This window comes from Dicentrarchus labrax, unplaced genomic scaffold (genome assembly GCF_905237075.1).
Source record: "Dicentrarchus labrax unplaced genomic scaffold, dlabrax2021, whole genome shotgun sequence".
In the NCBI taxonomy this organism is placed as follows: Eukaryota; Metazoa; Chordata; class Actinopteri; family Moronidae; genus Dicentrarchus; species Dicentrarchus labrax.
This window is the reverse complement of record NW_026136724.1, coordinates 15,371,392-15,397,296: the sequence shown is the minus strand read 5'-3', so window position 1 is coordinate 15,397,296 and position 25,905 is coordinate 15,371,392. Positions and strand designations below refer to the sequence as shown.

The 25,905-nt window shown below is 40.0% G+C and overlaps 1 protein-coding gene across 1 annotated transcript; it reads right to left on the bottom strand.

Moving 5' to 3' along the window:
• Positions 1–1,436: 1,436 nt before the first annotated feature.
• On the bottom strand, positions 1,437–20,983 carry dcn (decorin). Its single transcript, XM_051392469.1, has 8 exons — positions 20,643–20,983; positions 12,805–13,034; positions 8,165–8,277; positions 7,085–7,298; positions 5,888–6,001; positions 5,533–5,626; positions 4,522–4,660; positions 1,437–2,915 (listed from the first exon to the last, which is right to left on the bottom strand). Exons 2-8 carry the CDS (start codon positions 13,013–13,015, stop codon positions 2,715–2,717), a joined length of 1,086 nt encoding a protein of 361 aa, XP_051248429.1. The 5' UTR covers positions 13,016–13,034; positions 20,643–20,983; the 3' UTR covers positions 1,437–2,714.
• Between the last annotated feature and the right edge of the window lie 4,922 nt (positions 20,984–25,905).

Sequence of the window (25,905 nt, the reverse complement as noted above, 5' to 3'; positions counted from 1 at the left end):
TGACTGAGGGATTATAAATCACTGGTGGCTCAGAGGCCAGAAATGGTCCTTGTGCAAATATTTTTTTTACCTCAGTCCACAAAACCCACCAATACAAGTTAGAGGCTGCAGATGTAGCTAGAAGTGAATAAATCTACACTAAGTTTTCTTTTTAAATTTTCTTTAGACCCCCCACTTAACTGTTGTGACTGACCATGGGACCTGTATGCGATGTGATTGTCTCACCATAACAAAAAGTCTATTATCGAATATGTGGAGTTTGCATGTTCTCCCTGTGTCAGTGTGATTTCCTTAGGGAGCGCCGGTTCCCTCCCACAAACCATAGACACGGTGGACTGGAGACTCTAAATTGAATGCGTTGTCTGTCTATTTGTATATATAGATGCATATGTGTCCTGTAAATGTACAGTACATCTTGTTATGGACTGTACCCTGACTCTTAGCCAATATATGCTGGGAATGGCTCCAGCCCCCAAATCCTTCACAGGATAAGGGAATATGGGAAATAGATGGGAACAAGTACTGTATGTCACCCAGTGGTAATATATTATTATATATTATTATTATTTTTAAACGAAAAATAGTTCTTAAAGCCTCAATGGGACTGAATTGTTAAGATACTTCAGTTTTCATTGCAAAATTCGCATCCATAACAGGACACTGTCATTGATTTAATTAAAGCCAAAAAAGTAGCTAAGACACACCTATTCTGACGTTGCTGCTCTATAAAATTTATATCCTGAGCGAATGAACTTGATGAATGGCTCCCATGTTACAATTTTTTGGTCATGTTGGATAATACTCTGACCCATATTTACGCTTTGACAGGAGTGCAGTCTCGATTGTGTCTTGTAACATCTGTTTGTGACTTATGCCAGATGACCAAAAAAACACCACTTTGTTAAAAGAAACCGGATAAAGTTTGTGATAAATTGAAAATGATTGGAGACTTTTAAAGGTGCCCATGAAGTTGAAACATGCAGCAGTCATTAGCTGAGCAGACACATAATGAATTATCTATTGAAATGTGGCAAGAAATGTATTGTATTGATGTTGTTTGGGTCCTTGCTAAACATTAATATGCATAATATATCCCATGAAAATAGCACATTTTCCAAAAATTTGAATATCTTTGATTGGGTCAACCAAGGTGACCTTATTGGACATTTTAAACCTTTATCAAGGTTTTCTATCATTAATATGTTCCTGAAGAACTTTCACCTAATGTGTGTGCGTATTGATGAAAGTGTCTCACCTGTTTTTCAGTAAACTTTACCTGTGCCTCCTCTTGACCTTGTTCGCCAAGGAAGCCGCTGCCCAATTTGTATTTAGTTGTATTTAGTTATTGCAGCACTATCCAGTGACTGGGAGTACAAAACTCCATGACATTATTGATGATAATGCAAGTTTTGGTTATTACACCCATCAAAAACAGCTACTTTTTCCATTAGTATTTTTATTTTGTTCAGGACACCTTAGCTGGAGCCCCTGCTCCGGGAAAAAAAGAGGAACACCTTTTTAGCTGATATATTAAGTCTGAGCTATGGTAAGTGCTTGTGCCTTTAAGCAATGAGAGGTTTTTATACAGCATTTATATACAGCGTCTATACATACAACATTCACACCAACATGGTTGCAGTGGGCATGCCAGTCCACATGCACCCTCCAATTTATCTCGACTCTTAAAAAAGGAAATAAGAAAACATGGAGAGAAATACATACACGCATTAACAAGAGATTCCAGAAAGCATCAGGTTCAAGTTGAAAGGAAAAAATAAAAAATAAGAGCATGCATATAAATCTTTGGGAATGGCTTCTGTTTAAAACATATATGGTTTATTCTACATTTTTTTTAGAAGCTATTTTCACCTTATTTATTTGTGGAACAACATACACAAGGAGAGGAACAACTGATGAAATGTGATGAAGAAAAAGTGTAACAACACCCAGAACTAAATCAACACTTGAAGTAAGCACAAGAAATCACAATGTAATAGAAGTCACGGTTGCTTTTATCTCTACTTGAATTGAGTACAATACAAATAGAAACTCAGAGTTCTTTCAAGGAGTGCAGCGTGGCAATGTTACACTCTGAATGCTATTCCTAGTACACAGGTAATATCTAGTACATTCTAGTATACCAGTTGTTAAAGGTATTGTAAAACACAAGTTAACCCCTTGCTGCCTGCTCTACAGGCCAGCTCTCTTATAATTCATACAATGGCTAAAGTTCGAGGAAGTTTACCAAACTGGGATTTATAACATTTTCCACTGAGTGAGATTTCAAATCTTTTTGGTTAGAGATCATCTCTGAATTTCAATTTGTCCACCGAATGAATTGCTCATATTATGCACAATAATATGTTACAGCATGTATGTGAAAACATATTTGAAATGTTAATGTTGGCTTAACTGCTTCTATGAATGTGCTGTGTGTGAGAGCATCCCCATAGTATGCTGGTGTTTGCTGTAAGCTGTGTGTACTACTGTCGCACCAACCTTGAAGCTAAATAATGAATATGATATGTTGTATTTGAGGTCCATGTCCACTAAAGTTTTGAAATGAGTGCGTGGATTAATGACATCATTGTCTGTGGGGAGGCAGTGTTGGTAGGGGTCAGTGTTGTGGGGCTGTGGTCAAACACACACGCTTACAAAACTTTCACACACTCATTTACAAACACACACTTCCTCGAAGAGGTGCACGGGACGCTCTACTTCTTCCTGTAGTTGCCGAGCTGGATGGCGGAGCGGTCGAAGACACAGCGGAAGGTGATTGGCTGAACTTCCCAGTAAGGCACAGGGTTGCTGAACAGACTGATGCCAGAGTACATGGCCTTCTTGCTGTTGAGGCCAGGAGGACAGAAGTCCCCTGTTCCCACAGCAGAAATCTTGTTGGCATGGAGGTAGACCACCTAGAGAAGGGATTTAAATAATGACAACCTTCGGTCACTGAGTGGGATGTGCATGGCAACAATTTAGTTTTTCCAAAATAAACCAGATAAAGATGATAATAGTAAGTCACCAAATGAATAATAACAGCTCAAGAAAGCCAAATAGTTTTTTTCTCTTCCTCTGTTTAAATAAAAACTGTGGGAAGAAGACTTCCTACATGATCATGCTCCAAAATAACAGAGTTGATGCGGCTGGATGCTTGAGAACAAGCACAGCTTTAGATGCATATAAAAAACAGAAGCACATGAAAACCGTATATGAACATAAGAGTGGCTAAACACAATCATGCAGCTAAGCTCTGTGTTTTGATCACAGTAGCCTTCGTTATGCAGAACTGAGGGGGATGGGAAGGATCCTAGAAATAAGAACAAAAGAAGGGGAAGTGCCACAAAGTCACTAGGAAAGACAACACAACGTTAATTACAGATTCTGAAGACGCTTAATCCAAAAACATAAAACTATACAAAGTCATAATGAATTACAACTGCCATCATATACAATGGAACAATGTGAAGGACAAAAGACAAAGAACAAAAAGAGCTAAAAATATATATATATAAAAAAGAATGATCACAAAAATGTTAAAAACTAAGCACCTCATTAACTCCCCATTGGTATGTAGTTCCTAAAATAAAAACCTAACTGAGCACCTGCTGTCAGTAGAACCACGTTTCAGTCTCTTATAGGACCTTCTACTACTACAACTGTTATTAAATGTCATCTCCTAAGTTCACCTGCTGTTTTGTATTTTGTATTCTTTTGTTAATATACAAAAACATCCCAAAAAGTAATGGTTGTTATGTTCACATATTCCCATATTCATATTTGAACCCAATGTCTATAGGTATATCCTGTTACTACTGCTGCAGTGTGCCAATTTGCACTGGAAGAAGCCTCAGTTTAGCACAAACTGTGCAGAACAGCTCTCCAAACTCTGGTTAATTTCTTCCCATAGTTTGGTGTGTTATGGCTGCTAAGGAAAATACCATTAAAACACAAAACAACAGCTAAAAGATGGTTGACAGGTGTAAAGTGCTGCGGTTCATTAGGAATGAGGGAATCACCTCAAAAAGGTTTTATGGGGGTGGGATTGATACAGCAGTTACTCAGCCTTGAGAAGCCTAATGAAATTATAAAATAAACTAAAGTTAAAGGGCCAAGAATGAGGTCTGTTTACACTCCCCCCTGCTGCTTAAATCTGTAACATTATAGTATGACAGGCTACCAACACTTTACTCAATAAACAAACTAAATGAAACCATATGACGTTTGTTATGGAAGCCTTAGCTGACTTGTAATTGGGCAGTGTGAACCTAAACAGACTAAATGCAAAAATGCTACAAAATAAACTTTTCCAGTATGGTTTAGATCAGAGAAAATGAGCTGTGTGTGTGATCACACTGTAAGAAAATGAGAAACATAACTATGATGATCAAGCAGAGGTAATTTGCTGGAACTAAATGGTTGCAAAAACAATCTTACTGTGATCATGTTGTGTATTCAAACCTGGATTAATAGCACTGCGATGTACATATACTGTATAATGTTAATCAAACCAGTATGTACCTGGATGTACTTGTGGTCGGACAGGCCAGGAGGAACACTTGTCAGAGCGTTGTTGTCAAGGTGCAGCTCTCGCAGGTGGGGGACATTACCCAGTGTGCCATTTTCCACAGAGCTGATCTCATTGTAGCTCAGACCCAGCCTGCAGGAAAAATCAGCAAGTAGATGAGATGTGTGTTCAAATGTGTAGAAGAAAAAGGAATATGAGATCACAAAATGTACGAGTGGAGAAACCAAGATAGTGACATCAACGTTTGCCTCAGGCTGCCAAAATTATCATTAGCTAATAATGTAGTAGAAAAAAAAATGAGCTGAGGAAATGATGATACAGAAAATAATCTACACCTTTCATTGGGGCCATTTCTTTTCCAGTCTATTTCTTAATTATGAGTGAATGGAAAGTAAAAATCACCCCTTGCTCAGATTCTCTCCAACATACTCTACTCATGCTGCATCAAAGCCTTCTTTGTTACAGTTTGGTATGCACACTTGGCACAATCTGAGCAGTGATCTTATAAACACAGTGTTATCAAATTTTATGAGCAAACCAGTTATTTTGATTATCCAAAAACTACTGTTTAGGTCTTAGGTTTTGTTATACAGTAAATAACACCAGAACTAGTGTTCCAAGTAAAGATACAAGTGGAACCAGAGAATGAAAACACGAGACAGCACAAAAAATGGGAGATTTGATAAAAGATGAAATGTTAGCAAACATTGCCAAACTTAAGATAGATAGCGATGAACTGACATTATTCAGTCAATTTGATGTCTTGGCTATTTTTGCTACGTGTTAGGACAATAGAGATACATATTTAAATGGTTATAACAAAAGTAAAACAAGAGGTAAACACACTGTACTTAAGATAATCTTAAGAAAATTAAGTAAAATTCTACGCACAATTACATTGTAATTGGCATTTGTGGCCCCAGTGGCTGCTGTTCAGTCATAATTATAGTCTTGCTTTAAATCTTAAAAAGAAATGGTTTAACAAGAATCATAATTCATATTACTTGGCCAGGTTCTTCAGGCCCTGGAGGTTGGCAGCTGTCATCTTGGTGATCTTGTTTCCATCCAGGTGGAGCTCAGAGAGAGAGCTGGGCAGACCTGACAACCCACAAGATGAGGATTACCACAATGAACAAAGTGATGACTTAAGTGACATCTGCCTTAGAATCTTAGTTTTGAATTTATATGCAGTACAGTGTGTGTGTTTTTTCACACTGAGCCCATTGTTTTACTGCAGACTTAAATCCAAGCATTACAGAAGAGGAATGTTTTTGGCTGATGCTGACTGGATAAATCTAGGATTAAATCAAATTCCCATTATTTAGGAATGATTTGTGGAAATAAATATAAGAGCTTTACCTTTGGGGATTTCGGTAATGTTAGTGTCTGCAATGCGAATGTAAGAGACCCTTTTCAGGTCAGCAAAAGCACCGGCATCGATTCCTGCACTCTTCAAAGGGTTGGACCCAAGCTCTGAAAAAAAAGAAAAGAAAAAACTATTAAGAGCACAGAGAGAAAGAAGAGAAAGAAAGGGACAGAAAAGAGCAGTAATGGCACGTCTATGAAGTTAATTCCTCTCCTCGTGTGTTACGGGAACATAGAGCTGAGTCATGAGTAAACAAAGTATTTGGCAAGAGAATAGCTTGTGTTTGCAACACAGCCTTTATCCACGCCAGATTCCCTGATTTGTCACGGATCATAATTCTCGTATCACTGCATTTTAAGTGACTGAATCGTCACTTTGAGCTTTAGTTGAGCAATGACAGAATGACACTTTTTAATTTGTGGAACAGGAAGTTTTACAAGTCAGAGATGATTTGTCAAAGTGACAAGTGGAGCAAAAGGAGGAGAAGGAGGATAAAGGACAAATAATCTATGATGCTTTTGTGATAAAAAAAAAACATAGGCTGTGTAATCATGCATTAACAGGCTACCACAGTCTGTGGCTGTCTCATCACTTCCAGACTGGGATGTGCAAATCTTGTGTGTCTCAACAGTAACATGAAGCAAACTTTCCTTCTACTCTTTACAAACTAAAATCAATAAAATGTAACATTCCCACGCAAGTACCTACTTGAGAAATAAATAAAATGTTAACATCCTCTTCAGTGAAAAGCCGCAGCTTGTTACAACTGTACACCAGACATCCAAGGCAGTGAATCCATTGTATACCTTGGAACTCAACTGCTCCATGTACAGCATATACAGTAGTTACATATTTCAATAAACTCTCAACTTTTCAACATTCCCAAATTTTTGCAACTCTTTGATCAACATTGAACAAAGGCTAAAAAGGATCTTTGCCCATTTATGGGAAGAACTATAACAGCTCTCAGATAAGGTATAAATGCAGCAAGTACTGCATGTAGCCTCATCTGTAGTGTCATTCTCCATATGCCATTGCCGACAACAACCTTATGGAGAAACATCTTAAGCTTGTTTGTCGTCTATTTTTCAACAGAAGGTTACATCCTCAGATATGTATCTTCCACTGTCATACCTCCAAATAAATATAATCGATTTTAAACGAATCAGAATAAATTTTCATTTTCATACCCATGACGATGACATGGGACATGCCCTGGAAGGAGGCCTTTTTGATCTTGGTGATCTCGTTCTCGTGGATGCGCAGCTCCTGCAGGCTCTTGGGCATGTTGGCGGGCATGTCCTTGAGCATGTTCTTAGACAAGTAGAGACGCTGCAGCTTGGTCAGAGGGCTGAGGGCCTTAGCGTGAATGACAGTGATTTTGTTGTTCACGAGGATCAGAGCCTATAAGGAAGAATACCAGGGAAATGAGATACTAGTGTTAAATATTAACTTTTATTTTTGCTGCATGATGTAGTGGAGCTTTTACCACTATCCCCACAACACTTTGGGTAGTGAACACACTGCCGTAGCTTTTTTCAGATCCAGTCAGTTCTTGTTTAAATCCACATCAGTGTTTAAAGTCCCATTGTTACGGAATTTGAACTTTATTTGAAACGTTACACCTTGGTGGCTTTCAGTGTTTTCTCTTCCACTCAGAAACGTTCCCTGCTACAAATGCACCATGGGATTGTAAAAGAAATCTGTACTTTCCAGATCAGATTTTACAAAAGCAAGACATTTTGAGCTCAGCAGCTGTTAGATACTCCAACCCAGTGCCTGTGCTGTTGAGACAGAGGGCCAAATTCAAGTCCACTCTGGAGTTATCCCTATGGCATTTTTAAGAAATCTTATTCCTGTTGTTTCACTCTCATGTAAGCAGACACAAGGCAATGTGAGTTATGTGGTCCATTCCCGTAAGAGGCCAGTTACATTATAGTGGAAACAGCTCTGGCCGTCAGACAGAGGTATTTATTGCAAGAGTTTAAGGAGTTTGAAGGCGTGATGGTGTAAGGCCCACGGGTGAATAGTTTCCATGCACCTGGTGACTGGGGGAGTGGTGGTGGTAAAGATAGGAGGAAAAGAGGAGTCAATATTTTCGAATGGGTAAATACTTTAAGGAATTAATCAGGAACGACAATTTAATTAACGAAACATTTAGAAACAAGATGTTTCCTCGGGGGGATCATCAAGGGTTCATGTTGAAGAAGGGTTAGAGTTAGTGCTACACAGACAGGAAGCTCTAAATATTTAATTAAAATGTCCCTCACATGTAGGCCTTTGAGGTTCTTGAAGTCATTCTCCTTGATCTCAGTGATCTTGTTGTTCTGCAGGTCCAGCAGGGTGGTGTCGCTTGGGATGTCCTCAGGAACTGCCTTCAGACCTGATGGGGAATGTTTATGAGACATTGTTTAATTAGACATAAGGTATGACGGTAAGAAGCATATGCAATAGGTCTGTCAGAATGATGGATGACGGAAAACTGCGTTTGAGGTAAGGCGATGACAGCCAAGGTTCTGGTGGTGAGAAGTTAACCACGCTCTGACCTCAACAGGAAATAGATACAAAATGGTTACCTTCTTGTCTCCATGACTATGGTTCAAGATGGTCTACTGTATGTTAAAGGCCCTGGACATGTATTTTCTTAAACATCTACTGCTGAATGAGGTATCACAATTGAGCTTATGGCCCACTGATGACTGAGCACTGACTGCTATCGTTCATCACAAACGCGTCATTTTTGACAGCAGATCAGTTTGAAATATTGCAGGTAGTAATGGAACAAAAAGGAGTAGCCTCGGTGAGGTGTTAGATGAAGAGCTGCAGGTGACAGGCTTCACACCTCCAACTCCTCAGTGACGTAACTGACTCATCTCACACACATGCTCACACATAATGGAAAAAGACCAATTATTGCCTGACTTCTTTTTTGAAATGACAATAGTTTGCTTTGCTGTCGCCAGAATTCTGGGACCTTAAACCGCTGTTGCTGCCAATAATTACAGGTGTCGCCAAGTTAAGCCAAGTTCTTTAGGCAATGAACAAAAAATTCTGGACACAGTTTTGGTGAATTTACTTGTCGTATCTGTGTTTGTGGTAGTGGGTAGAGCTTCGTCGGAAAAAAGTAATGTCACATATTTCTGTACACCAATCAGCAACAACTAAACCAAACTATGATGACAGTTACTTCATATGTTTGTTTATTCTGCTGGCACTGTCCGTCAAATCTGATCCCATCAAACCACACCCACACAGTCAGGTTATCTAAGTTTTAAATTCTTAAAGGGATATAAGATAGGATAAATAAAGTTTTCAGGCGCTTTAATACCTTAAGAACTGATGGATGGACAACACACACAAATAGAGAGAGTCAAACCTGGATGAGCAAGAAAGAGTAACCGAGTTTACAGTATAATAAAGTCTGCTTTGTCAACGTAGCATGCTACATAATGTCTCAATGATAGGGACTTAGAGCAGGATGGGTTTTATAATGACATTCCAATGGGACAAAATAACTATTTGATGTGCTCTGAGGCACACATGGTGGAAATGGACCTTAAAACAAATTTCCTTTGGAGTAAGTAAGCTACTGCATACCTGGACACTGAGCTCAAGCTAAATTGTTTTGCTTGGACTTCATCGTGGCACGTCATGGCTGATGTGACACAGAAAATGGCATCTGTAGTGAAAGACTGTTTGGTTGAGTGGACTGTTTTAAAAAAAAATTGAGCAGAGACAGCTGGGAGTTATATGCACTTCTGCATCCGTGGTAACACAAAAAATACATTTAGAATGAACGGTTTACATTTCAGAGGAAGAGGCGTAGGATAAACTGTTTGACAAAGAAGCTTACACTCTGTATCTCCAGTCTGCATATGAATGTCTGGACCCATTTTGTCCTAAAAGTTTGTGACGACTTCTGTTCAGCTCACCCAAACATTACTTTCAGCTAGGTTTGCTTTTCTGTCAGCTTTTCCAACTCAGCAGTGGATGACCCACAAACCATCACAGCTGTTTGTGGTCACCGCCATCATTACAGCACCACAGTGTATACCTCTATACTTGCACACACATTGTTTTTCATTGTTAGTCTCTAAAAGTCAGACTCTCTTTCCCAGCCGTTGCTGCTTCTGTTCTCTTGTGAGCACCCAAATTTAATGGAAATACAAAACTAAATAGATGGAATACCCTTTCAAAAGACTTTCTAAAGGTCTTGCAGTCTGTTAAGATATCAAGATGTGTCATATATCAATATGTAAGTCTAGTTGTGTCAATTTGTAAAGACTTTTGCAGAGTAATACAACCCAGATTTGTTTAAAAAAAGTCTTGATCACCCTGATTTTATGTCCGTGTGCATCCAATTTGTTGCATTTCCTGCTGCAGAAGTGGAAAGAATGAGTGGAAAACACAAATAAGCTGTTGATAATACAACAAAAATCTTTGAACTGCAATGGAAAATAAACCAGCAGGTAAAAATTCTCCCCTTATACTGATACAACAGAGTCTTGTATAAAATTATCTTTTGATGTGTTGATATGAATAAGTGCTGTAATAAAAATCAGTGTGATGATGACAATAACATGAACTGACGAGTGAATATAAATATATATATGTTTCGGTCAACATCTCACATTTCTGCTGATAGCCACTTGGCAGGAAATGAACAAGAAAAGTGGGAATTTAGGTCTCGCCCACACCATTACGGTTACTATTAATCACTCCATTTTAAAGAAAAGTGATTGGGATATCAAGCATATATTTGCTTTGGACTGGACTAGACTCATGTTCAGCAATTCCAAGCATTAATGGTAGTGTTTATGTAAAGTCATCTCCTTGTCTGGTGCTGTGGCCGAGCGAGTCATGGCTGCCTAATTGCCTCATGGGATTGAGCAAGTTTGGAGTTTTTGGTACAGGCCATTCGGGAAGTGTGGGTAGATATGATGTGCCAGCCAACTACACACCTTACACAATCACTACTTATAAAAGATAAATATTTAATAAGAGAATCTGCTGATTATGCCATTAGATAAATATTAATATGTATAACCAAGAACAAAGGGCTGTTTTGTCAGTCTATATTTGCCAACGCTGTTAGAAAGAGGTTTTGCTTATCCATAATCACAACTCATTTGTACCCTAGGCTAAATCTTCTCTCCTGAATGTTTTTGCTGTCATCCTGCCAGCTGCAAACTCACAGACAAAAATCCCCAAAAGGGTGCTTTAGGATGGTGAGCAGGCAGACTCTTCTGTCTTGTCCAGGCCTGTGTGTGTGTCCAAATATATACATATAGGTTTTAATCCTGTGTGTGTGTGTCTAAATGTGTGAGTGTTTGGGTGCATGCCAGCAGGTCTGGGGAACAGATGGGGGCTCAGGGCCAACATTGCTGATGCAGGAGTTGAGAATCCAGCCATGGAGCTGTGTCTCCGGGGGGAAAGTGCTGCTGCTTACTGGGGCCCCGGTTGGAGGACTGATGTAATGGAACCGGCCTTTTCCTGAACATCACTCTCTCCAACTGTCTGTTGCTCTGACTGTTGAGCCACCTGCCACTCTGTCTGCAAGCTCTGCTTACATTCAACACGTTTTGTAATTTTTGTCCTGAATCTATAAACACTCTTTTACAGTATTTCACCATCTCAACCCTATCCCTCTTAATTGGTTATGTGCTGGTTATGTCTGTCCACTCCTCTTTTTATTTTATCCTTCCAGTTTGTCCATCTGTCTCACTCCCTCCCTCCCCCTCCTCCCTCATCTGTCTCCTTGAAGCTCGTGCCCCTTGCTTTCCAAACTAAAGCCGTGCCAAAAAACGATCAAACCCAACTGCGCAGTGAAGCACTTTTATATATTATACAAGAATAAATGAGGTCAGGAACTTCTCTATGACAAAGCTTGTTAGATGACTCAAGCTCTTGTATACGCTATACATTAGATTAGACAAACAGAGTGGATAAACTGCATGCAACAAAGATGACAACTGAGTAAATTGTTGTGACTGTGCTGAATTAAAAAGCCGACTGAGTAATTGTAGTCTTTCAACCTTGGTGAGTAAGCTTTACATTGAGAAACAAATTTTGTAACATTTGAACTTGTTAAAACTGGGATTTGTTCAGGACTTTCCAATACCCAGGCTAACCTTCAATCTCCCCCACTGTTTAAAAAACAGTTTACCCAGAAGAGCAAATAATGTAATTGTTACAGGAAGTATGGCTCACAGCATCTGTGAGCATTTAGGATATCGACACTGGTGTCATGTTCTCTGGAGGACTTTGCAATAATGCAGAACATAACATACCCCCTGATTGAACCTGTGGGTTTTGGTGGACAGTGGAGACGCTTATAAAGTCTGTGACTTTTTCGGCTCTTAAAAAAACAGTAATGTCACTCAGCAGCAATAAAAGTAGAGTAAAACTACTGCAGACACCCATCTGACTTCAGCATCTGATCCATCGAAATTAGCTCATTTGTTTGGAATCCAGGCCAGAACACCAAATGGAGGAGTGGACGAAGAAAATGGATGTGAACAAGAGACTTGTTACTCCTAGTCTGAACATTAGAATTCAAATCAAGTCACACTGAATCATTTTTAAGGGTTATTAGCTACATGTAGCATCATTACAAATGATAAAAAGAACTGGTTTTGTTGTAGTTGCATATGCAATATGCAACAAAATATTACAGGACAGGATACTGTCACCTGTCCCCTTGAATGCTAAAAACAAGACAACTATGAAATTAAATCTGGTAACACAAAGAATAAATGGGGTTTAAGCTTTTTTTTAGCTTTGTTTTCAGTAATTACACCTTTGCTTCAGAGTCGGTGTAGTTAATGACTCATTAATACTTAATGATTCACATTTAATTATAGGTATCAAAAATAACCATGAACCATCAGTAGGAGGTGTCTTGTCTTACCGAGGTCAGAGCACTGGATCACACGCAGGTGGCACTGGCATCTGAAGGGGCACTTGGGTCCTTCAGGCATGCGAGGGGCGAGTCCAATTGTAGGGTCTTCAGGCAGACCTGATCCCGCCTCATCCATCATGAAGTCTAGGAAGCCGGACTGGCGGAAGGGCAGAGCCCAGCAGGCAGTGACCAGGAGCAGAGAGAGACAGGCTGACTTCATGGTGCTGCTAGCAGGGAGCCTGGAAGATGAGTGGACACAGTTCAAAGGTTTGGGTGGATACAAGTTCAAAATAGTCTGTCTATGATTAGTTTTGAAACTACCATATTCTGTTTAACTTTTTCAGATTCCCTATAATATTCAGAAGGAGAGAAGGCAAAGAGAAGAGAGAAAATAGACTTTCACTGTGGCAGTGAATCAAAAGGAGGGGGAAGGACGCAGTGTGAGAAAAACAGAAGAAGAGACGATTGAAGACCTGAGAGGCAGAGGGCAAAGGTGAGAAGTGAAGGGCTGGAGGGTTAAACACTGGGGTGTAACAATTTAGTGTGGTTAGTCAAATAAGCTATTTAACTAGTCAGTTTCAGGCAGAAGGTGAAAGGTGATAGAGCAGGGGTTAGTGAAAGCCTAAATGAGAAAATTACACTATATTACTGTCAGAAGGGATAAGCCATAGGGCTACTAATGTTTATGTTACAAAGGAGTAGAGCACAAACAAAAAATATCCAAAAGTAGTGATTCTTACTCAAAAAAGAAGCCAAATATATACTACTGTCATGGTATTTATCCATTAGTTTAAGGTATATCACAATTCATAATTTCTTAGTAAACAAAACTCCCCATGCACTGCCAACAACAGTCAGGTGCTAGTAGGTTGCAGAACCATGAAGTAAAAAATCTGAATTAACCACCGAACACTGGAAGGACTTTACTGTGGTTTATTTAAGAGCAACCAACACGTTTTGCCTGTAGCTTCCTCAGGTTGGCTCATAATTTCCTAGCTATTTTAACAAGGTATCTATTAGGATACTGGATATATCTTCTAATTAAATTGTATTATTTTTTCAAATCAGTTGAGCTACTTTAATATTAAGAATCACTGTCTGTGTTTTGCTGTTGGTTTTACTTCTAAGTGATCTGGATACCATACAAAGTGCCAATGTAATTTGCTTTTACAGCAAAGAAAGAAACAACATTGGCTGCTGCACAAGCAACATCTGCATTAGCTGTTACAGTACACAGGGGATGCATTATAGGAAATTCCATTGCTGCCACTGGGCCACTGTACTACATTCAAAAGTAATGAATTACAGTCATCACTTGTTTCCCATTAAATTACTTTATCATCAGTGTGTGCCAAAAAATACAATGGAGAAGCACATATCTACTGTACTAGTGGAGTTACTGGGAGAATCCTGCAGCCTTATGCAGTCGTCTATTTCTAAACACAACCACAACCCATTTGATATACACATATTCTCTCAGCGTGGAGATCCACAAAACTCCCTGACCTTTTACACAGCAACGCACACACTCATTCTCACATGCATGCAGAGTCTTAAAGACCCAGCAATCTGCTTGTCATGCGTATAGCCAAAAGTTGCTCCTTCCCTCTTGGTGCCACAATAATTGAAGGGCGGATTTGAGCCGCAGCTGCTAACAAATGATTTGGGAGCTGTAGCGGACCTTGACCTGAACATCATGACCAGGATGATGAAACTGACCCAAAACCATTAGCTGGCCAGAGCTGAAGTGACTCTGGGCTGGTACATACGGCCTGTGTGCATGTGTATGATGCTTATGTGCTGTATCTTTTTTTGTACTTTCTGTTATTTGAGTGCATTATTCCATTTTTGTAGGTGTGAATAAACTAATAGTTTGTGTTTGTAAGTGTATTAAAGCAAGTGCACAAGTTGTATGTGTAGCTTTATATGCTGTATCTGTAAAAGCAATAAATAAATAGTGATTTCCAACAGTGTGTTTCTTTGAGAATGAGAGAGAAAGAGAAAGAGATGTGCTGATGTAGTGTAAATCCAGATTAGGGTTACGTCAGGTCACAGGGATCACAGCTCAGAGGGACTCTCAACATAAGCAGTAATTATAGTCCCTGTCCACAAAACAGCCACCACTTTGACACACTGTACAGCTTCAGACCAGTGGTTACAGTGCTCGTGTACAGTATGACCAAGCTTGAAAGCTTGAAATCACTTCCATTCAGAAGGGAATTGTGTTGGATGGAATAGCTCTCCCTCTTAATGTTTTTTTTTTACTCATGTTCTGTTGCTATGTAGCAAAAAAACCTGAAAAACACTCAAAAGATTGATTTCATAAGTCGGCACATAGAGCCTGGAATTGCGTCACACAGTGTTTGATGTCTAGATGCAGTTTTCCATGCAAAAGTTTAGCCATTTTGTCTCACTTGGAAACATGCAGTATGTACTCTAGTGGGAGGCGTTGAAACAAAGGTCTGAACATACAGTAAGTCCAGAGGACAAGTTGTTCCATTCTTTTTGACAGACTGAGACAGACTGAGTAATCTTGGCTGTGTCAGGCTCTCTTATCTTAGTGCAACTGAAAGCTCAATCCAACGAAAACCTTGTCTGCAGACTTGGCTGCAGCATTATGCCGTCATTTTGGATTTAGGGTATAAAGCACTCCTGGGTCAAATAGTGCTTGTAGATGCCTTTGATGGTTTGTTTTATCCAGCTTTGATTCCAGATGGGTTGGGCTTGTCTCGTAGTATGAAACATTATTTGAAAGTCACTTTATCATAGAGGTACTGGTGTCGTGAACTCCTCACATCTGGCACTTCTTGCAGGCTGGAGCATTTAGAATTATCTACAAAGCCTGAACCAGCTCTGTTTAAAGGAACAGCAATGCACACAGAGGTTTCACTGCTGATTAGTGAACCTTATCTCCCTGCTTTGACCCATGGCCACAAGCACATAAACAGATATACATACATATATTCACTGGTGCAGGATTTCAGACAGCTCTCCATGTGTCCTGCCATCAATCCATCAACCTTTGCCCATAAACGTTTCAGCAGCTTTTAATGTGAGTCAGACAGGCAAAAAGAAGAAGAAGAGAGAATGATCTTAAACTAAACTCTATGAGCATTTGATGACTTTAGCATTACTGTAAAGACAAGAATTACTGCTACTTTGTGAGTCATAATCAGGCCCATGAGTTGTTGATGATGAGACTAAAACAAGATTTTGAAATAAACCCAGGACATTTTTTTCTAAAGATTTTAGAGATTATTGTTTGGGACATTTGGAACAATTTATGACCACAGTTGCGGAATAAACTGCTATAAGTGAATTTTATTTTTTTATTTGGGATTTGGAGATGGAGGTACATTGTGGTGATTTATTGCTATGTGTCAACATTGCAGTGGTGAAATAATGGAGACATGTTCAACCAAGATCTTTCTGTGAGCATGAAGGTCACTTTAAGTAGAGACTAAGGAATTATGGTAAAATACATCTTTCTTTTTAAAGTTGAAATTCAAGGCTTTTCCCAGCTCTCTCAGCTGCGCTGACCCTCCGATGTTGGTGCATGAGACAACCTGTTGTGCCTGAGGCGTTGGTTCTTTCCCCGCAGGATGGCCTGCTCTAAGACGATGCCCCCACTTTCAAACAGACACACATCTGAAGAATCTGCTGAACACACGACACAGGCTCCTTGTATGTGTGCCTGCTAAACCCAGAGGGCTGCACACATGTTGAAACATGACTTGACGGTAGAGTTTGCATGGTGATGCTGTAGAGTCTACATAATATATCAGCATTTGTTATCCCTTAAAGAAGATGCAACTCTCTGTTATGAGATAAAAGATATCCCCCCATCATTTAGCTTCATGTTGGAGTCCTGATGATCACTCCAATTTCTGCATCTTACAAAATGCCCAAAATTTTCCTAAAATTGATACATTGCTGAGATAAAATATTTTTGTTTGCACCTCCACCTGTTTCTAATCATTAATACAGACAGACAATGTCCAGCCTATTACTTTTACATTTTAAATCGGATTAGTATTATTTAATTAAAAATGATTCTCTCAAAGTTCTTTTCACAGTGTATCAGTTCAGTGTGGCTTCATTTTGGGGAACACGGCCAGTATAATGTTGTGCCACGGCTGTATGCCAGCTTACAAGATGAAAATGGGACAGGCTTTATTCACAAGAAGTGGACTGACACTAATCAGTGTAAATGTGGCAAGAATTGGTACACAATCAAGTTTCCTGAAAGAAAGACTGTCACTGTAAAAACCCTCAAACAAATGCAAAATGTTCTCACAAGGACAACAAAACTGGTCAAGGTGAACACACTGGAAGAGGTTGCATCTGATGAAGTTATCCATTTTCATTTTTCACCTAATACTGAATAAAGCAAAGTTTGGCTTTATGGTGACTTTTGTGAGGTTTGGGTGGGGATGCTCAAAAAAATTTTTTTTGTATCTGTAGGTCATTTCACTCAGAAGTCAAGCATTCAAGGCCATCCAAAGAATTTGAAAGAGCTTTGGATGGTCAGCAGATGCCGGTTGAAATACTGCACATGGAGCTATGGTAGCTATAGAAAAGATGTATCAAAAAGTAAAAAGCACAAGCAGCTGTGAGAAAGTTTAGTCTGTATTTTCAAAAGATTTACAATCTACCACATCCCAGAAAAGGACATGTGGTAAATGGTACACTACCCATCTTTATCTTCTTCTCTCATGTCTCTTAAACCTGTGATTCATCATCCCATGTCTGAACGAGAAAAAAAGGGGTGGAGGTTGACATTTCCTGTGGCGACAGCATCCTTGTCAATTCTCCTGTGTCCCTCTTTTGTCTCATCTCTCTCTTCCCTCCCTCCACTCTCCCCCAAGTCTGGCCCCAGCATTACTAATGATTCCCAGACAGGAAGCAGAGCTCGCATGAGGGAGTAAAGTAATTTTCCCTCCTTTGCTTTGTCACTTTCTCCTCTTTGTCACTGCCTTTCATTAAAACCTTCAAGCTTAGAAAATCAATGAGATACCCTGCAGAATGATTACCATATTATCCAAACTCAACAAACCTCTGCAGCATGAAAGCAAAAGACTTGAATATTAAGCACCATAGTTTCTTGATTTTAGCAAACAAATCATGTTGCAATGAAGGACACAATGTAAAGCAGACACCAACTACCATCCCACCCTCCACTGCTGTCCGTTACCTCCCCCCTCCCTTCTTACTCTACACAGGCCTGCGTCTGCCTCTGCAGAGCGTCTGTCAGCAATGAATCACTGGAAGGTATTTACAAGGCCACAGGACGTTTAAAACACGTGTGGCCCTTTTAACCCATCAGCAAATGAATGTGACCTCCCCTCCCACGTGGTTACATAAACACATAGGCTCAGACACATGAGCATGATCGATAATAATGCTAAAACGCAAAAAACAAAAAATGAGTGAGCTCTTCCCTTGGCAGTGCTGTGAGGAGTCGGTGGTCGTCAACAAATTTCTGGTATATCAGGGGATTTTGTGAGTGAGAACATGTGTATCTGAAAATATGCAAAGACACAGCCAACAAATAATTTCAGAGCCAAAACGTTCTTGTAAGGAGTTAGGCCAAATCAGTCTTGTCTGAAAAATAGGCTTCCATGCTCCCATGTATGTCTGCATGAGAGGTTTTTGGCTTTAAGAATGCCCAAGACACTCTTTTGACCACTACAATCAATATACTTTCTCTATCCAGAAAAAGGAAATAAGTGTCAGAGCCATTACTATTATTGAAAGATCATTTTAGGGTCTCTAAAGCATGGCTGTTGTCTGGAGCCATAGCATGAGAAAGCCAGCGAGCGGTTAAACCACATTTCAGCTGTTCCATGAGAAGAGCTGTCGCCCTGCCATCAACCTCAGTCCCATTATCAACAGTCTGCACAGACGTGGACGAACTGCCCAACCTTCTCTCCCTTTCTTCTCTTTCCATCTCCTCCTCCCTTTTTGTGCTCTTTCCTTCCTTCCCCAGCTTCTCTCCCATAGCTTATGGTATTTTCTTTCTCTGTCTGACCCTTAAAACTTTGGCGAGAAAGACTGACATGTGGAACGTTCTGGTATTCCAAGGAGCAAATGGGGGGAAAAAGCCTTCATGGCTGATGTCCATTCAATTCCATTGTTCTTTTGCACTTTTTGACCCAGAGAGTTGAAGTCCAGATGGAAAAATGCAGCCCTTGAGTGCATATCTGGGCCTTGTCTCCTCCAAACCTTCCGTTCACTCATTCTTGGTTCAAATGTTAAACATCTGCTCAGCTCAATTCAAAAGTATGAACTGGTGAAGTACTTTTATTGCTCTAAGTGTATTTTTAGTGCAGTGTTTATGCCTCTTTTAGCCCCTATTTCTCTATTTAAGTCCCACTTTTCATTCTATTTTGTTCGTCTAAGTTTTTCCCTTGTTTAGTTTCACTCTGGTTTTTTCAATGCAATTCAGGGCAGCTGAGGCTTATTAGGTTTTTTTCCCTGCTGGCAAAAAGGATGTAATGAGTTAGCTGAGAGTTGTGTGGTGGCTTGCCGGGAAGCCTTCAGACCTCTCTTTGATAGAGGAAGCTGTACCATTACGGGATTAATGGCACTGTGCGTTGCCAGGTACAGCTTTTTTTCATCTCCTCTTCAAAGCCTCTCACTTTGAGTTGCCCCTAGCAATTTGGGTTCTGTTCTGCTCCTGTGAAAACACAGCAGCAAACGCCACAGTGAGCAGAGAAGGTTCATTTTGAGAAGAAACAGGGCCGCAGAGTCAGACAGATAAGAGATTGGGGTTAAAACAGTCTGCTTGCAGTCTCAAATGAACTGTTGAAATGGAAAGTGTGAGAAGCAGCAGACACAACTTTTCCAAGTCAAAGAAATAATGGGTCAAATCAACACAAAGAAATCCTGATTGTTGTTTCAGCTTTTCCTCCCTCATTTGCAAGTAGACTGCACAAACACCACAGGGAAAGAAGAAAGAGAGAAAAAGAGAAGAACTAAACAAAGAGGGAAAAGGAACAAATTAAGGCAACAAATCATGAACTTTTCCACTGACGTTAGCAAATGATGACAACAATAAGATGCAAACAACTTAAGTAGAAAGAAGAAAATTAACTATTTCTTCCTTTCCCCTTACTCAATCTCTTGTCACTTTGCCATGTATGAAACTAACTCACTCAAAACTAGCTTGAGGAATGCACTTCCATATGGGTCACATCCAAACAAGTGTCCAAACACAGAAAGTAACACATTTAAAAAACTGCAAGCTGAAATTGTACATTAATAAACTGCTGAAAATATCTCATTGATGGATACTTTGGAGATTCACAAAGGGCCAGATGAATAAGTCTTTTGGCAGAGGAGTGAGGTACCAGCATCAACTGCACTACCACACCCCCTTCCCTAGCCGCTGCTCTTTTCACTGAGCTGTATGCAGATTGGACTGGAAATGATTAAGGTCTCTCATCACACAGCCAAGAGAGCTGTGGGAACAAGACCTGGCAACATATCCGGAATATACACAACACACATGAAAATATGAAGAAGTGTATAAAACATACTAAAATCCAGTTGAACAGAAAGACACACGTGCTCAAATGTAACTGCAAAAACAAAAAAACACAAGCAGAAATCTTATCTTTATAAAATAACATCATCAGCAAATAATGCAACTTTTAAATCATCAAAAATAGAGTTTGTGAGGCTTTCATTTATGCAAAAAGTTACAATCAAGCATAAAACCAAGCCATTCTCTCAAGACTATTCTCTATCTCTTTAAACATTTGTGAAACCTAACTACTTATTCTCAACCTCAGCCATTATCACCCATACTTTTCTTCCCTCTCAAAGTTAAAAGATTAACCTACCTGTTCTTAGTAGAAGCAAGGCAAAGAGAGTAGAGATGAGCTTGACTCCCAAAAATCCAGTCGAGTGGGGGGATGAGACTGTGAAGTGGCTGCGAGGGCCTATGGGGTAATTGGACTCAGAGCGTGCGTAGCCAAGATCAAGCAGGTGTGCTCTGTCACAACAAGGGGAGGAGAGAGAGAGGGCGAGAGAGGAAGAGAGACAGAGGAGAGAGAGGGGAGAGAGATAGAAGGAGGGAGGGGTCCGACCGCCAAGCTCCTCTCAGGACCGAAACAATTGGTGGAGAACTTGCCCCGCTCTCGCTGCGTGCTCCAAAAACAGCTGGAAATGGAGAAGGGAGGAAGAAAAAAAAAGGGAGAGGGAAAGAGAGAGAGAGAGAGAGAGAGAGAGAGAGAGAGAGAGAGCACGGAAAGGGAGACAGGGAGAGGGAGTAAAGAGAGAAAAGAAGGACGGAGAGGAAGAGAAAGAGGCAGAGAGTTGGGGTTTAAGGCAATAAGCAGTGATTCGGCTGGCAGCCACCCTCACTGTGACATCTGGTAATGATAGGTCCGGTGAAGAGCTTAGCATAGAACGCTGCACACAAACTCTCTTTCTCCTTCTTTCACACTCATTCTGTCATTCATCCTCATTCAGCCTCCATACTGACAAAACCCAGGAAAAAACAAAAAACACTACACACACACACACGCACACTCACACACATACACATGCACACTTTTGTCTAATCTATTCAAATTGGCACCTCCCCCCAGCAAGCCTCCTTCTCTGTTTCAACCCCATTCCCCAAATCTTGATTAGGTTTGTTTGGGTAGCCTTAATGGACTATTAGGTCTATTGGATTTTGTTGGCCAAAAACTAGGAGGAGGCACTTTGGGAGACTATGTGGGAGGCAAAAGGATTGCATTCTTAGTTCTCATGGTTGTTGCTTGTTTTTAACTCTATTACCAGAAGACAATGTTGATATTGGACGATTCTGCTAAAGGAATACATTTTTCCTTCGTCGTTCAATTTTTTTACAAAATCTGTGCATGGCAACTACCATGTAGTTGAGACTAAGAGTCTACAGCTGTGTTCAGCAGCTAAATGCTAGCATGCCAACATGCTCACAATAGCAATAATATAGCACTCAAGGTAGGAAGCAGTTATTACGATTCATCCCGAGTCGGACATGAATCACTGTTCCTAATTTCATGGGAATCGATCTAATAGTTATCCACACATTTCATCCAAAACCACAAATGTTGACCTCATGGTGATGCTAGAGGAAAAGTCATTACGATACAGCCTCTGGAAAACATGAACATCTGTACCAAGTAATCTAGTATTTTGAACTATTTCATTGGATAAGTGAAAACGTTGACCTTTTGGTGGCATTGGGTGTAAATCATGAGGTTCAGAATCAACCAAATTCATAGGGATACTTTGCAACTTTTTAAAGATTTACTAGACTGTGTCTTATTTGAACTCAGTAATGAGCAATCTTTCTTTATATCTAGACTTTACCCTTGCTGGATTGGACCTGCCAAAGATGGGTCTAATCAGGGCAAGGGTGGGGGGTCTGTTTTTTAACACCAAGGGCACCAGACCTCTTCTTATCATAATGACAGGAATGGTGGATAAGTGTTAAGAGAATCTGTGTCATGCTGTTGCAGGAAGGTCACAAGTTTAACTTCTGCATTAGCCAATGTCTTCATATGCAGCCATGTCTTCAGTTGGCAAGCAAGTCTCTCAGTCTCTATCTGCTTCCTCATTATAACTCACTCTGGGTCACTAAAAGCAGCTATTGAACTTTGAATGGAAATGATGATACATGGATAAAGCCTTTGTGTTAGTAATCTCTATTCGTGTGTAAATCCAGACTCCATTTTGATGCCTCTAATCAAGTTTGGAATTCCCATACTGTCAGCACTCATGGATTTGTGTCATTAAGTGAAGTTACTGAGGATGCAGTTCAAAGTTGAGACGCCTTTATCAATCGTATTTGATCCAAAAAGATCTTTTTGAAACATCTCTTAAACAGCAAGTCCAGTGAGATTAATCAAACAACTGTGAACAGCTGCACCTTGCATCCTTTCAGATTGTTTACTTTGTGTCTCAGCACTCCTCTCCTTGTGTCTTTATTGAACTCTTCATTTCGATCATTCCTCCGATCAAAAGAACAATCGCTGGATGAGTTTAAGCATGGAAGAAAGACTGTCTACCTCCCTATTCTCACCATCTTTTGCTCTCTCTTCAAGACTAAAAAGGATCACATAGCAAAAGAGCAGGTTCCATCCTGTCTGGCTTTTCCTCTCTCAACTTTTCCCAGCAAAAGGCAAAGGGCAGACCACACACATGGTGACCCCAAGTGTGTCGAAATGGTCCATCTTGGTCTCAAAAGGATTCCTGTTTTGGATGGGTAAACACTATGCTTTTTCAGGTTTTTGTACAAAATAATGAGCTTAGCTGAGCTTAGAGTAATCATTAACATACTTACAGTTGAGAAGCTAAAATTGAGTCTACAGATGGAAGGAAGGAAGGACGGAAGGAAGGAAGGAAGGAAGGAAGGAGAAGAGGAAATGACTAGCATGGAAAGAGGTCAGAGGCCAGTAGGATTACGGCATGATATGAAGTATTGGATAAAGCCAGGTGTCCAACACAAACACTGAGATCATACCTGGCACATTTGACAATAATGGGATCGAGAAAGGAGAAAAACCCATCTGCATCCTTCAATCTCAGGCAGATAATGGAAAGCAGGCCCCTTGTAATGGAGTGAGGAGGGGATTTTGCTATGACACGTGGCTGTTGTGAAGACGTAAACGTGTCGTGGAGATCTAACCTGTGAACCTCTCTCCACACACTCTCCAGAAGAGTCTTTGAGAGAAACACAGAATTTGGGGGTCAAAGAAATTTACTTTTTAAAGTGAGAATTCAGGTAGCCTAAAGTTTTATGTGTGCATCTAGAGGAGAGAATGAAAAAAATTGGGGATGAGCAGAAGTTTGCAGGTATTATTATCTGTGCTTAGAAGAAAAGAGGTTTCAGAGAGAGGTCAAAGGGACCATACGAAGGTGTGACCTCTTCATTTAGCTGTAAATGACAGAGGATCTCCCAAAAGCAAAAGGGCAATGCTGTCATCTCGATACTGACAGTTGTGATACTCTGGGCAGAAAAAGATCCTTAATCTTTGAGCGTGCCTTTAAGGTTCAGTGATGTGTGCATGTGTGTGATATCACTTCAAGTCAGGAATAATACAGTTTGAAAGAAAGTCTTTAAGTAAATTTCAAGTCAAATTTCATTTATGTAAGGGATTTAAGATTTATTTTCTATTTTTTCTATTTTTATTATTCTATTTCATATTTTTATTGCAGATATAATTGCTGATTAGGTGTTGTGCAAGAAAAGTAACAAATAGAGACACATGGGTACTTCTATTGGTTTGTTTGCCTGTGCCGGCATGCTTTGGTAGGAAAACTAACCTGCACCTCATTGCCCCATCACTCAACATGCAAACACACACATACACACAATTTTCTGAAAAGAGCTGGAGGCTATATCTACGCTCTGTTTCTCCTCTATACAGCCACTGTTTCTGTCTCTAATTTGGCACTCTGCCCACCATTTATACAACTTCTTTTCTGTAAAAACAGAATGTGTGTCCTTTTCTCTCTTAAATCCCATACTTTCTTAGCCACCCAGGACCTTTCAAAACACCATTACTACCATTCTCACCCAGACCCCATCTTCACTAGTGTATTACAAGTGATTGCGCAGGAAACAAAACCATTTAAGGTGCATTAAAGTCAGTCAATGACACCCTTAAGTGAAATGATGTATGAGAATGTTAATGACAAAGCATTTCTATTGATGTAAAAAAAAAAAAAACTATTACGGATTATAAGTTTAGGTCTGGACAGGTTTGATCAATGGAAACTAGATGAAGGGTGTGGTTCGGATAAGAGATGTAGCCTCTGGGGATGTTTAGATGAAGAACTTGTTTAAACACCTTTTCTTTCTTTTAGTAGCCTATTTCATTTTTATGCATGTATCATATTGAATGTCTTTTTCACAATACAATGACAGATAAAAAGCTAAAAACTACTACACTTTTTTTTTTAAGAGCACATTATTTAAAGTGTACACTATGATAGTGCTGACATGCAGCCTTTGATGGCAGCTACTAGGTAAAGACTAGTCATACGTTTGTCTTTCCAGTGCATCAGCTGGTTTTGGACACAAACTGGTGGCATTCCCATCAAACGCCCTCTTATCCATAGTTGTATAGTTAATATACTGTAACAAGACAGCTGTGCAACCCACAGAGTCACCAACTCTGGGAAAAAAATCCTTGTCATGTTCTCATATACTGAGAATGACCTGGCATGTCGTTTGTGGTCAGCTAACTCCACTTCACCATAACGAGCTAAAATGATGTTTCATTTAGAGAGTCAGTGCAAGGGGAGCCTTGATGTGGCTTGATTTACCAGTGAAGGGAGATGTGATGGACTCTGGATTGCTCCATGTGTGAAACCGTAAAGCCAGATGGCACATAATGAAGTCCCCAGTTACAAAACATGTTTAAATTTGTTGCATTTTTCAGAAAAATGCCACATAATTAGTATTTAGCATGCTCTTTTATAATCCTTTGCAATTGTACGAATTTTAAATAGACAAAAATACCTACACTACCTGTTTCCAGCATTATATCTTTATAGTAAACCTACACATTGGTAACATTCCTCCACAGAGTCTTTTGTTTGTCTGTCATATGCTTGTCATTCTCAATGACAAACCAACGGAAACCTTTTAAGTGTTGAATGCAGGACTGGACACACAAATCCCATCCCAGACTCTCTAAGTATTTTACCAGCAGTGAGCTGGAGGGGCTCTGTCATTCCCATCTCTGACTGGAGTGTCTCAGCCGTGATGGACAAAACAGACCCTGCAAACACACAGACACACAAATACACCAATGATGGCAGTGACAGGCCGACAATTGGGTTCTGGGCCAGCGGTACTGTGGGAAATGACCTTATTTGGACCAATCAAAGTGAGGCTGTGTGTTGATACCTCAATTCATATGATAATCACACTGTGAGGAATCCCGTCAGTTTGGTTCACTGTTTACAGCCTTTCCTTTAAGTCACGAGAGGCCACACACACACACACACACACACACACACACACACACACACACACACACACACACACAAACACACACACAGCCAGTCAACTGCCAGCTTTAATGGGTATTTTTCATGTTTGAGGTGAGATGAGTGCCATGC